We start from the raw sequence: 14,862 nt of genomic DNA, 5'->3' as shown, positions 1-14,862 counted from the left end.
GATTCCCCAGGCAAGAATACTGGAGGGATTGCCATTCCCTTCTTCAGGAGATCTTCCCAACCCAGGGATCAAACCCGAGTCTTCTGCATTGCAGGCAGATTCTTCACAGTCTGAGCCACTGAAGAGGCTTTTTTACCTTAACCTATCTTTAAATATTTGAGAAATCAGGTCCTGACTGACATTCAAGACTGATTTGACCTATACCTAATGTCTGTTTAAGAAGTATGATTGTGAGAATTCCCTGGTGATCCAGTGGTTCTGTCTCTGTGCTTTCACTGCAGGGGGCATGGGTTTGATCCTTGATCAGGGAAATAAGATCCCACATGCTACTCAGTACAGCCAAAAAAGAAGTATGGTTGCTATGAAAAAGTTGCATTATTTGAACATTCTGTAATTTACATATTCAGTATTTTGAAAACTCCTGCCATTCATTCATTCATTCATTATCCATTCTTTCATTTATTTGTAGAACATTTATTAAGTACCTGATATGTATCAGGTGCTGGTTTATATATGAGAAATACAGTGATAAGTAAAACAGAGATAATTCTTGCTTTCATGTAGATTACATTTCTTTCAATATATACAGCTTCAGTTAAACATATAGCAAATTTTAAAAAATTAGTAGTCTTTGTTGCTTGCCATTGGTCTTCTATTAGACCTTGATATTATATTAAATATTAAATATACTCATAAATTTTTATATTAGTAATGGCTGTGATGGAAGAGACAAGTGTTTTATGATACACTGTTTGTATAGTTAAATGAAGTTTTGAGTATGGTTTTTAAAATACTAAATTTGAAATTGGAAGGCAGAAAAGTCAAAGGAATGAGTTGTGTTCTTTATGATTTTGTATGTCTTATGATACCTTATGTTTTTAAAGCAATATAATTGCTCCTTGAATCAATGTGAACTTATTGCAGAATGGCTTGGTACTTAAGTATTTTTCCTTGCAAGATTATTGGTAAAAGTATAAAGTAGAGGAGACTTATAAAAATTCTTAGAGTTTTAGATTTGACTGTCGATCTTTTAGATGACACTTTGGTTGTAATGTCATGGTTCTTACTACATTATCATTCAAATTATTTCTTTACCTTTAGAATGGATTTTGCTATCAGTAAACTGAAGAAAACAGGTAATCAGACTGGACTCTATGTACTTCGATGCAGTCCTAAGGACTTTAATAAATATTTTCTGACTTTTGCTGTTGAGGTTAGTATGACATAATTAATGGTAATATGTTTATTTAGTGCATGTAATTCCCCTTTGATAATATCTACTGTATTTCCTTTTTAATGCTCCAAATGATAGTTCTGGATATGATAACTAGCAATTAAGTAAGCTTAATTTACCTCAGGAATTCTTTATAAATAAACAAAATATAACTCCTAGGATTTAATGTTAAAAATTATTTGTAATATCTTAGTATCTTTTTATCTGGATTTTTTTGTTTGAGTATTACCAGTATGTCTGATTTCATCACATCTTTTGAAGTCTCTTTTGTCACAAAAATGGAAACCTTTACCAAAATGTGTAGAACAAAACAAATTAGAAGTAAACTTTCATTTTACTGGTAATGGTTATAGAATTAGAGCAAAATAGGGTAATAACAAAGAAAAAGACATTGTACTGTTAACTGGTGGTTTTTCCAATATTAAGAATAATGATCTACAATGTACACTTTAAGTGTAATACTGTAATGAAATCTCACTGTTAATACAGACCATTTTGGATCTCAACTAAAATTATTTATTGTACAAAATTATATAAGATATACTATCACTTATAAAGCAATTTCATGGTATAAATCTTGAGAAACTTTATAGCTGCTTCCAAAATTTATCATACTTTTTAAAAGTAGAGACTATAAGAATTGTGTTATTATTTTAATTTTTATAAAAAACAATCATATTTAACATATGTAAAGTGGATTAATTGTCCATGAAAATATAGAAAGTAGGTTGCTCCATGACTTTAACATTGTAAAATACTGATAGTCTATCCTAATTCACAGTCTATTATATTCAATTATCAAATCAAAATGTGTATATTTTTATGTTTACTGTATTAGTCTAGTGTAATATGAGGGCTGTATATTAGGGACCATATGATATAACCCTGCTTAAGAAATTTATCTTTTTGTAAAACAAAAATGAAGTATACCAAAAAGTATTAAATTGAGCATTGTTTATTATACAGCATTATCCAGTGTAAGCAAATAAGACAATAAGAGAAGGTTTACAATGATTAAAATAGGTCCTTTAGAGTAGGAAGGACTTGAGACTGACCAGAGATGAGTTGATTTTATAAAAAATGATTGTAAGTTGATTGAATATGTTTTTGGCAGATTGAATATGTTTAAAAATAGATGGATGAGAAGTACAGCACATAAGACAAACATTGAAAAACTGAATATTATCAGAATTGCCATATTAGAGATAATTATACAAATACTGTAATGGCACAGTGAAACAGGTCATCACCTTTGCCTGTGGAATGGAGTAAGTGTTGTTAGGGAGGACCTCACAGAAAAAGTGAAATTAAACTGAGTTTTAAGAATTAAAGACATTGCTCAAAAGGAAAGGATGTACATTCTACAGAGAGATAGCACTTACAGTTTTCAAGGCATAAAATGGCATGGCATTTGCTTTAAATTTTGTAAGCCACTCAATAAGCTAAAACATGGATTATATGTTGAGAGTGGCAGGAGTTAAGGTTGGAGATGGAGGCAGAAGCCAACTCATGGAAGGCCTATTGTGCTAAAATCGTTTTATACTATGTCTTGTAAATGATGGAAGGTTCTTAAGGATGCTATTATTATTGTTTATTATTATTGCTTTCTTCCTTGCCTTTCAATAAGCCACATTTATAGACTAGGCAGTTGCAATTAGATGCCTTTTTGAGGCATCTAACACCTTGGTCACCTTATGCTGATACTACGTTAGGATTCATGGTTCAAGTGTTCTGTTGGTTGTTTTTGTGATATCCTTTTTGTCACAGTAATCACTATGATGTCCATTGTGATTTTTCCTTCCCTTTCTTTATAATTAAACTTACATAGCGAGAAAATGTTATTGAATATAAGCACTGTTTGATTACCAAAAATGAGAATGGAGAATACAACCTCAGTGGTACTAAGAAGAACTTCAGTAATCTTAAAGATCTTCTGAATTGCTACCAGATGGAAACTGTTCGCTCAGACAGTATAATTTTCCAGTTTACTAAATGCTGTCCCCCAAAGCCAAAAGGTAAAATAGTTTTCTAGTTATTTTTAAAATACTGGTCTTGGGTGTTGTATTTGGTGGGCGATATCTTTGGTATACTGATTTCACAAGAAACAGGAGAGAAAAAGCTCCAAAAACAATGAATTTTTACCTCATATGTTGTACAAGCATCCTCTAATAGAATTGTTCAGTTTGGTTTGGGTTGTCTATAAGTGACTTAAAATTGTATAATGCTAAAATTTATTTTAAGAAATAATAATTTCATAGGATCAATAAGCTGCTTATTTATTGAACTGAAAGACCTCACAACCAAATTCTCATGTTATTCTGAATAAATACTTTCAGATCCTTTTAGAATCTTAATTTCTTTTCAATTATCTTTTAAAATGAAAATAGTAAGATTAGAAACCTCTTGAGATAACAGGCATATTAAAATTCCTGAAAAATTGTACTAGTTAAGAAAATGATTATAATTTTGCATATAATAACTGGTTAGAGTACATCAAACTTCAATGAAAAAACTCCTAAAATAGTTTTCCATGGAAAAATAAAAAGGAACAATAAGAGGCTGTTAAGCATTTCTTTTATATAGGACACATTTTATTTTATTCCTTTAGAGCAATTTATATTCTCAGTGTGTTTTGATTTTATGTATTTTTTTTTCATTCATTCTATCCTTTTTTTAAACAGACAAATCAAACCTTCTAGTCTTCAGAACCAATGGTATTTCTGATGTACCAACCTCACCAACTTTACAAAGGCATAATAATGTGAACCAAATGGTGTTCCACAAAATTAGAAATGAAGATTTGGTATTTGTAAGTCAATGGATGCTGATTATTGTCTTTCTGTCTTTTTAAAACAACTGTTTTTGTCTTTTTAAACAAATGGTCTTCATTTTCTACCCTGCATTCATTCACATGACATTTAGAACTATTTTATTATAACCTATGTTATAAAAATTTTATAGCAGTTCAGATACTTTCATTTCCTGTGAAAATGTGATACCAAATGAGTTAATTATTTTAAGAATGGAATTGTATTCTCTTTTGAGAAATTTTTAAAAAATTAAAAATTAAAAGTCTTCTGAAAAAGTATCTTAATTCTCAGGTTCTCAAGAAAGTAAGGGAAATTCAAAGAAGGTACTGAAAACAGTAGTAACACATAAGAGCTCATGTTTGGCCACAGGACATTTTGGGAAATTAGGATTATTCTCACTAATCAAGAGAACTAAGAGATAAAAGCAGTACCAAAAAAGGGCCAAGTCTTGAGTTCTATACAAGACGAGGAGTTAAAAGTAAGGCTATCTGTGAATAAAGCCAGGATTCTTAAGTAAATGGATCCTCAGTGAAACAGTATATGGATTGTGAAAAATTTATCCACTAGCAAAAAGAGAAAAAGAATGTTGTCTATTTTAGTTGTGCTCTTAAGTTAGGAAAAAGTTCATCCTGAGAATTTGTAATTATAAACTTTTGAATTAAAGTTTATACCACCTGCATGGTTTGAGAAACCCTAAGCCAATAAATTGAAGAACTAAAGAACCTCTTGATGAAAGTGAAAGAGGAGAGTGAAAAAGTTGGCTTAAAGCTCAACATTCAGAAAACTAAGATCATGGCATCCAGTCCCATCACTTCATGGCGAATAGATGGTGAAACAATGGAAACACTGGCTGACTTTATTTTTCTGGGCTCCAAAATCACTGCAGATGGTGACTGCAGCCATGAAATTAACAGATGCTTACTCCTTGAAAGGAAAGTTATGACCAACCTGCTGCTGCTGCTAAAAGTGAAACTGAAGTCGCTCAGTTGTGCCCAACTCTTAGCAACCCCATGGACTGCAGCCTACTAGGCTCCTCCGTCCATGGGATTTTCTAGGCTAGAGTACTGGAGTGGAGTGCCATTGCCTTCTCCATATGACCAACCTAGACAGCATATTCAAAAGCAGAGACATTACTTTGCCAACAAAGGTTCGTCTAGTCAAGGCTATGGTTTTTCCAGTGGTCATATATGGATGTGAGAGTTGGACTGTGAAGAAAGCTGAGCACAGAAGAATTGATGCTTTTGAACTGTGGCGTGGGAGAAGACTCTTAAGAGTCCCTTGGCCTGCAAGGAGATCCAGCCAGTCCATCCTAAAGGAGATCAGTCCTGGGTGTTCATTGGAAAGACTGATGTTGAAGCTGAAACTCCAATACTTTGGCCACGAAGAGCTGACTCATTGGAAAAGACCCTGATGCTGGGAAAGATTGAAGGCAGGAGGAGAAGGGGACAACAGAGGATGAGATGGTTGGATGGCATCACCGACACGATGGACATGGGTTTGGGTGGAGTCCGGGAGTTGGTGATGGACAGGGAAGCCTGGCATGTTGCAGTTCATGGAGTCGCAAAGAGTTGGACCCAACTGAGCTACTGAACTGAACTGAACCCAATAAATTAAAATAATAGGTGGTACTCCTTTAGTAACACCTTGTGGTGGTCGTCAAAAGCAAATATAAAATCTTTCTGGAAGGATATCCTCTTAATGTAGGCCACCTAAGATTCCCACAGATAAAATGACTCCAAACATGAGCTTTAAGCTGACAATTTAAAAACATATGGAGAAGTAGTAATCCAGGATTAAGCAAGAATCAGCAGACCAACAGGCATCAAATTATATCTAAGAGCTTCATAGACTTTTCAGATAGAAGCTATAAAATACACATTTATATGTTTAAACATTAAAAAGGAGTTGAAAACAAGGGAAAAACCCAAGATAGTATCAACACAGCCCAAAAAGATTTGGGGGAAAAAGTACAGAAGTGGAAAATATACTCATTGACATTTAAAAAGGGACAAAGTAAAAGGCAGATTATTCATAGTTGAAGACAGAACTACTGAATTGAAAGATCTGAAAATCATTTAAATGCTGCAGATAGGGAGAGAGAAATGGAAATTATGAAAGAGAGCTTAAGGGACATGAAAAGTAGAATGAGAAAGACCAAACTGATATCTGAATTCCTTAAGGAAACAATAGATAGAATTATTCAGAATTACAAAGATATGAATCTTATGTGAGTAACAAGAAGCAGGGAGTTGCTAGGTAACCTGACTAACATTGCAAAACTAATAATAATAGAGTGCAGGCAGCCCTGCTTCAGATTGCAGGCTTTCAATTATTCTGTAAGGGTATATAGGAAGCACTAGTAATAGTAGTAATAGCTAACACTTAATTCAGCATTTACTCTGTTGTGGACTGCGCTAAGTGCTATTGTGTATTTTTTCATTTATTGTTCATGAGAGTTCTATGGAAAAATAATCATTATCCCCATTCTTCAGATGAGGATACCAAGATATTCTTTCTTTCTATTCTTTCTGCAGTATAGAAAGATTAAATGGCCTGTACAAGGTCACACAAATAGTAAGTAGTAATAAAGAACAGGTCAGACATTCTGCACTATCAGGAAAGGCAAGCAAGGAAAGAGACTCACATGCAAATAAATGTAGGTAACACTGACATTATAAAAAGTGTTAAAATTGATAATTATACCTAATTTAGGGCATTTAAGAACAGGGTGAAATCAAATTACACTTTGTTCTTTAATCTTTGTTTTCTGTGTTTTATTACTATGAATAAAGCAGAATATAATTAATATGGAGTCTCAAATCCAGATTTGGTTTGTAAAGGAAATATTTGCTCATGAATTTTTTTTTTTAACTCTTGTCATTGGACATATTTCCTAATTCCCACATCTTCCTCCATTCTTATTCATGCTTTCCTCTTTTTTTTTTGGTTAAAGAATGAAAGCCTTGGCCAAGGAACTTTTACAAAAATTTTTAAAGGTATAAGAAGAGAAATAGGAGACTATGGTCAGCTTCATGAAACAGAAGTTCTTTTAAAAGTTCTGGATAAAGCACATAGAAACTATTCAGAGGTTTGTATATTCTTTATATAATTCATGTAGTTTATGATAGTTAAAATATGCTCTCATACACACAAAACACATTGATTCATGTGGCTTTTCAAATTATAATTTTTAAAAGTATATATATCAAAGACCTTTCTGAGGATGCATTCTGTTGGGGCTAAAAACTAACAGAATTTTTTCATTGTAACTAATTTCCAAACTAATTTTTAAGTGTGGTGTTATGTGTTTGATTACATATTTGCATATATAATACTAAGGCAGTTGGTTTTAAAGTTAGCTCCCCAGAGCTTTCTGGGTTCCACAGGTTTCCTCTGTAATTTAATCTACTTTTTAAAAAAGTTTGAAGGGCAGTGTACTGAGGAACACTGTGCAGGTGAAATGTGGATGGATACCTCTGGGCATCATCTGAAGATGCTAGCCAGCAGAAATCCTGCTGCCAGTTGCCAGAGTCTTTAGCACAGTAATATATCACCAAACGTGATGTAACATACATTTATGAACTTAAAATGTCTTAAAAGAAGTTAGTAAAAGATAATGTGAAACATACAAGCCAAAGAGTTGTTACAATCCAGAACTCCACAGTGTTGGTGGAGTTCTAGGCAAAGTTTAGTTGAGTTAGAGTGATATTATCTGCCAGTCTCCTGACATAGGTGTTAGACTGTTTTATCTGCCAAGTCATCATTCTTAATTCTTTAGGAAGTGTTAATTGAAGCTCCCATCCATGTTTACTGCAGTTGCACATCACTGTCTCTGGTGTATGCAGCTGTATGTATCTCTGTTCTCCACTCTGGCTGCTGTGGGTCTAAGACTGTTTATTTTGCATCATTCACATTGCCCCGTATCACGATTGGTCTTTCTCATTGCTCTTTCCTTAAACTAAGCTTAAATCAGGGGTTTCTTGGAAATGAACTCTAACATCAAGGTTGATGGAAGTTGCAAATCTAAAGGGACCAAAGCACATTGTAGTCTTGTATATAGTCCTGCTGAGAACAGAAGTTCATTTTTCTAATGAAAAATTAGAGTATCTTTCTGAACTGTGAATGCTTATAGACATGAAAGGTAATTCTTTTGCAATTTTTAATTTTTTTTTCTTTTCCTTAGTCTTTCTTTGAAGCAGCAAGCATGATGAGCCAGCTTTCTCACAAACATCTGATTTTAAATTATGGAGTATGTGTCTGTGGAGAGGAGAGTAAGTAAAACCACCAGCTTCCTTTCTGTTAATGTTATGTCTTTCAAAACATCCATTTTTATTTATATAGAAAATTTAATTTTAGGATCATAGTTGGCTATCAGTATAACTATAACAAATATTGTTGAAACACAAAACACTGTATTTCTTTTTTTTAATTTATTAATATTTCCCATACTTTTTCATTTAGGGGAAAAGGAGAATATACTTCCTTACAAAGTTTGAAAACAGTGTTTTAGAGCTTATAATCCCAGTTCTTTTGGTTTTATACTTATTTCATTGACTCTGTGATGCATTTTTTTCACATTAAAAGTATCTGAATGTGATATAATTGATGGTATTTCATAATTGACAATTTAAAAAATTTTGTAGTCCATAGTAATGGGACATAGGACAGTCAGTGGCTCATTGAAACTCCGAGATCTTTTTTTCTTTAATACTAATGTAAATTTCTCTGCAGTAAATTCTTTATTATTGATGTATGGATTATTCTCCAAATTAACCATGGGCAGCAAAACTTTCATAACGTTTGTTTTAGTCACCCAGCAAGATCCAAAGGCGGCTTTTGTCACCAAAAATTGTTATATACATATGAAAACTAATTTTAATATTAGTTGAAGCAGAGTCATAATTTGAGATTCATTCTATATATGATATTGTGTTTATATATAATTATTTAGACTTCTGCCTCTTACTGTTGTGAATAAACTAAAACTCCAAAATGCAGTAGTATATACCTGTTATGCTTTCTTTAAATTATTGAATTTCATGTAATTTAATTTCTTTACCTATAATACTCACATATAACTATAAATATATTTATAAAAGTTTAAAATTATATATATTTTCATTGTATTATATTTTAGCCTTATTATTATTATATTTTAATGCAGATATTCTGGTTCAGGAATTTGTAAAATTTGGATCACTAGATACGTATCTGAAAAAGAATAAAAATTCTATAAATATATTATGGAAACTTGAAGTGGCTAAACAGTTGGCATGGGCCATGCATTTTCTAGTAAGTAGTATATTCTTTTGTCAACTTACTATTTTACATTATGAAGCAGTGTGAAAGGATCTTGACCTGGGAACAAGAAATAAGTCTATAGATGCTGAGTTATTTAAAATAATCTGTGTCAGTTGGGGAAAGGGATTATTTTAGGTGTATATTTATGTGAAATAAATTTTGAAACAAGTAGTATTGTCATTCCATCAGTCTCTTAGAACTGCTGAAGGATAATCTGTAGTTTGTGTACCTTGGCTTTAAAGAATTGAATGAAAAATTATCAAAAAAAAAAAAGAGCTATGGACAACATAAAAATCCTGTAGAAAGTCTCTTGTTACAATATTTGTAGGTAATTGGAAATTATGTCCACTGAGAAAGTAATATTGTCAGAAAAGCAAAATACTGGAGGGCCATCCAGTGATCAGATTCTTCAGAGTGCACCTCCTGAACAGAAACAATATTTCTTGTGTCAGCTGCTATCTACAAATACATACAGTTTAAAATCTCAAGATTCATAAAGTGAACTGGCATAAAGTAGTTTTAAAAAATATTAATTTTTCGGAGACTTCCCTGGTAGTCCAGTGGTTAAGACTTAGCATTTCCAAGCAGGGGGTACAGGTCTAATCTTTGGTCAGGGCGCTAAGATCCCATATGCCGCTTAGTGTGGCAAAAAATAAATTAATAATTAAATAAAATAGCCTATAAAATTATAAAAGCAAGTATTTGTTTCATCATGGGTATAGATTATTGTTTTGTTTAAAATGTAAAATAGGAAGCACAGTGCTGCTATAACATTTCCTTTTATTTTCTCAAAGTGTACCTCCAAATTAATGTTTACTTAATTTTTGTTTTTTAAATCCACTTGCGGGCCCTGGACATACTAAGTGCTCAAATATTTGTGTGTTCATATTTGAATGTTTATGCAATTAATTTTAATAGGAAGAAAAAACCCTTATTCATGGGAATGTGTGCGCCAAAAATATTCTTCTTATCAGAGAAGAAGACAGGAAGACAGGAAATCCTCCTTTCATCAAACTTAGTGATCCTGGCATTAGTATTACAGTTTTGCCAAAAGACAGTAAGTTCAACAGGAATCAAATTTAACTTTATTAACCTTTGCTTGGAAAGAGGTATAAAAATCATGCTGTTAATTTTTCTCAAACACTATTTTATTGACGTATTCTTGCTTAATAAATTTAGTTACCATTTTCAGCAACCCAAATTATAGTTACATCTTAGACCCTTGTCTATTTGTCCTTTCTTACGTTTCCGTGAACTGTAAAGAGATTTTTTGAAGCAGTTTTAATCCCTAATTAAGTATGAAATGTCAGGTTTTATCCAATTTTATTGTGGAATTTTTTAATATCAGTCTTTGAATCACAAGTAAATTTTCTAAATTTTTATTCTCTTTAGTCATTAAATAAAAATTTGAGAAGAAGTATTTCTAGTTTGAAATTTTTATTTTGTTTAATTATTCAGCTAATTATGACTTCTTTTACTTTTCTTTTGTGTCGGTAACATCCTTAAAAAAATTAAAAATTTCAGTCAAAGAGGAGTGTTTTTTTGGTCCAAATAGTGTTGTAATTGTGTTTCATTGAACTAGCTAATTTCTCTAATTGAATGCTCTACATTTAGAATCCAGATTTATCAACTTTTGTACATTGATGCGTGGTTTCTTTTTGGAGCTAATAGTAGTTGAACTCTGTACCCTTATATGACAGTGAGGACAGGGACTATAGGGCAGAAAATGTTATAGGAATTTAGATCTGATACTTGGGGATTTTACCCTTTGGAGTGGAATGTGAAGAAAGAGAATATATATTTGTATGAAGGAGAAAAGGACTCTGTACTCTTAAAATCTCTTAATTATACATCAGAAATATTCACATTGCTTTACCAAAATATAGCAAAAGATGCAACAGTTTATCATTCTTATTTATTTATTTACTTATTTACATACCTATTTACTTATATATATCTATCTTCTATCATTCTGTCTATGCCAGAATACCAGAGGGTAAAGTTAAAGTGTTCCCTCCTTTTGTGAATATCATTTTTCTGATGGGATCAAAGACATCAAAAAATTAACTTGGAAGATTTCATGGTCTGGGCAGAACCTATGTATATCAATATTGTGCCAAGAATATCTTGGTATAATTTAATCATTCATTTGCCTATTGGCCCTTGTTTTTCATTTGCAGGTTAGAATAGTGACTACTATTGAGTCATTAGTACAGATTGAAATGATGTTAACATTACCTTTATTGTTTATACATTGTTAAGAAGTAAAAAATATATCAAGAAGCAATTTGGGAAAAAATGTACGGGGGAAAAAATATTGTGAATGCATAGCTATTAGGAAAGGTTAGAGAGAATGGGGCAGTAGTTGAAACACTATGGTTTAATGTAAAATTTAGTCGATCCAGGATTCATTGTACAGTAACTAATTCTGTGCTATTAACAAATTGTATAACTTCGGGCAAATTATTCAATCATTATGGGTCTTAACGTTGACATTGTTAAAGCTGAGATATTGAATTAGGTGATCTCAGAGGTCCCTTCTGGCCCTTAAGCATGTGTATATGCATGAACATACCCCTGCCCCCAAGCAAATTAAAATGATTTGATTATTCCAATTTGTGTGAAATTATTAACATATATAAGAATTGTTTTATTAAGGGAGTTATTTAAGCATTTTTTTTTTTTTTTTTACTATCATTTAAAAGTCCTGCAGGAGAGAATACCATGGGTACCACCTGAATGCATTGAAAATCCTAAAAATCTAAACCTGGCAACAGACAAATGGAGTTTTGGTACCACATTGTGGGAAATCTGCAGTGGAGGAGATAAGCCTCTGAGTGCTTTGGATTCTCAAAGAGTAAGTTTATATAAACAGTGAAGTTGTAATTATTTTGTGATTCCTAATATTTCTTTCACATTATTTGATATTCTTTAGCCAATTTTATGTTAAAAAAAAAAAGGTTTACATGGCATTTATAATTTATTCTCAACATGTGGTCCTTTAATTATAGAAACTACAGTTTTATGAAGATAGGCACCAGCTTCCTGCGCCAAAGTGGACAGAATTAGCAAATCTTATTAATAATTGCATGGATTATGAACCAGATTTTAGGCCTTCTTTCAGAGCCATTATAAGAGATCTTAATAGTTTGTTTACTCCAGGTATGTACTGTTGGAACAATCTTAATGATGTATTTAATAAATCCTTACTAATTTTGTAATCCCCCTCTGGGAAGTTCCCTGATGTCTTTTAGACCCTCTTAATTTCTTACATTCATATGACTTTTTCTACCTTATACATATTCTAGTCTCATTGATTGTGAAGTATTTTCATAAAATGCTTTTACCCTTTTAATAATCTCAATTTAGTTTGCTATTTAATGAGTAGTACACTGAGAAGCTTATTTGATTTTTTTATAAACAATTCTTTGTTTTTTAAACTAGCTCTCACATATAGCTGATTAATTTTCTAAATATGAAGTAGATTTTTGTTTGTCCTCTCCTCCTTAAAAAACTTAGCTAAATATACCTGTGTCTGACCCATAAATATTTTCTGTTCCAATACTGCTTGTTCTTCTTGCCACAAAAATCGGCATACTAACTTACTTTATAAATATTAAAATTGCCTATTTTGGAAAGTATTCATTTATCCTTTGCAAAAATCTTTACCAAAAACCTGTCCAATTATGAGTTATAATTCAAGGCTTCCATTAACAGTCTAAACGTTCAGAGTTGCCTTGTATCAATTTGTATTTAGTGTTTCTAACTCATTATGATTATTTTGGTCAGCCTGAATAAGAATAATTTTAACCCAGAGAATGGATTTGCCAGATTATGTTAGAAATGTTATTTATTTCTCCAGATTATGAACTATTAACAGAAAATGACATGTTACCAAATATGAGAATAGGTGCTCTAGGATTTTCTGGTGCTTTTGAAGACCGAGACCCTACACAATTTGAAGAAAGACACTTGAAATTTCTACAGCAACTTGGCAAGGTAAAGTGTCAGAAGATTTTTAAATAATTGAAGTGTAATCATAAAACATTTTATTTAGGGGAGAAAAGACTTAAGAGACTCTCTAAAGTTCACTTTCCACAGAGTTTTAGAGTGTTTGTATAACCAGCAAGTACCTACTACATAACACAAGAAACTCTGCTCAATATTTTATAACAACCTAAATGAGAAAAGAATTTGAAAAAAGAACAGATACGTGTATATGTATAACTGAATCACTTTGCTCTACACCTAAAACTAGCACAGCATTATTAATCAACTATACTTCAATATAAGATAAAAAGGTTTTAAAAGGTGTCTATAGAAAAAAGGCTTAGTTTTCAGGTTTTGGGGAAATGCTGTGTTGAATAGCTGTCTTTACTGAAAAACTTGTTGGAACCTTTAACATGTACTGTGCATTGAACATTTTCAAAAGGAGGATAAATTAAGCTATATTTTTCCCAATTAATTTGACCATGAGATTCTTTCTTGGTAGAGGGCACTTTAGTTATGAGATAGAGAAAAGAACAATTAATAAGCCTTTCCACCTGCCTCCTTTTTTAGTCACCTAAGGGAGAAATAATTAATCTGCTTGCTCATTCAGAGTCCACATGTTGACTGGAGAAGGCATGTTTACTAGCAGACAGTTTCTCTCTTCTGAAAGGTAACACAGTCAGGCATAGCCTACATTTTAGGCTGGTAAAAAAGTTATTGTAGTTTCAGACCGTGAATTTTAAGCCATTAGAACTAGGCTCAAACACATCTTTATTAATCAAAATAGGAACCATTACAATCAGCACATTTTTGCCAATGAGAAATAAGTTTGTTTATTCCTGTAGCATAAAAATCTGTGCTTCAGGATTCGACTGACTTTTGGAATGCATTTTCCCTGCAAAAAATCGTTGAGATGCTTGAAGAAGTGGTAGTCAGTTGGCGAGATGTCAGCTGAATATGGAGAATGAGGCAGAACTTCGTAGAGCAGTTCATTCAACTTTTGAAGCATTTGTTGTGTCCTGTGTGGTTGAGTGTTGTCATGGAGAAGAATTGGGGTTCTTTCTGTTGACTAGTGCTGGCTTCAAGCATTGCAGTTTTAGGTGTATCTCATCGATTTGCTGGGCATACTTCTCAGATGGAATGATTTCGCCAGGGTTCAGAAAACTATAGTGGATCAGACAGGCAGCAGATCACCAAACAGTGATCATGACCTTTTTTGTCAAAACCTTTTACCAAACCTCCCAAAGTTCGGCTTTGGGAAGTGCTTTGGAGCTTCTTCTCAGTCCAGCCACTGAGCTGGTTGTAGAGAATACACTTTTCATTGCATGTCACAATCAGATCGAGAAATGGTTCATTGTTGCATAGAATAAAAGAAGACAACACTTTGAAATGATGATTTTTTTGATTTGTGGTTAGCTCATGAGGCACCCAGCTTTTTCACCTTTCCAGTTTGCTTCAAATGTTGAATGACCATAGAATGTTCTTTTTTTTTTTTTTTTTTAATTTAATTTTTTTTTTAAACTTTAC

The 14,862-nt window shown here is 32.4% G+C and overlaps 1 protein-coding gene across 5 annotated transcripts in view; it reads left to right on the top strand.

Annotated features, from left to right (window-relative positions):
- The window catches only part of JAK2 (Janus kinase 2), a 117,777-nt gene that overhangs the window by 86,996 nt on the left and 15,919 nt on the right, over positions 1–14,862 (top strand). For all 5 annotated transcript variants that reach the window (XM_086415231.1, XM_086415232.1, XM_086415229.1 and 2 more), the window contains 10 exons: positions 1,102–1,213; positions 3,063–3,249; positions 3,916–4,043; positions 6,998–7,132; positions 8,228–8,315; positions 9,209–9,336; positions 10,264–10,402; positions 12,051–12,202; positions 12,357–12,507; positions 13,208–13,344. In XM_086415231.1, the coding sequence (XP_086271357.1) occupies positions 1,102–1,213; positions 3,063–3,249; positions 3,916–4,043; positions 6,998–7,132; positions 8,228–8,315; positions 9,209–9,336; positions 10,264–10,402; positions 12,051–12,202; positions 12,357–12,507; positions 13,208–13,344 (1,357 nt within the window). The remainder of the gene's footprint in view (positions 1–1,101; positions 1,214–3,062; positions 3,250–3,915; positions 4,044–6,997; positions 7,133–8,227; positions 8,316–9,208; positions 9,337–10,263; positions 10,403–12,050; positions 12,203–12,356; positions 12,508–13,207; positions 13,345–14,862) is intronic.

Source organism: Bos grunniens, chromosome 8 (assembly GCF_055505025.1).
Source record: "Bos grunniens cultivar Pamir isolate PY7600 chromosome 8, Bosgru_T2T1.0, whole genome shotgun sequence".
NCBI lineage: Eukaryota > Metazoa > Chordata > Mammalia > Artiodactyla > Bovidae > Bos > Bos grunniens.
Note: the sequence above shows the minus strand (reverse complement) of the source record. Positions and strands in the feature narration are given on the sequence as shown.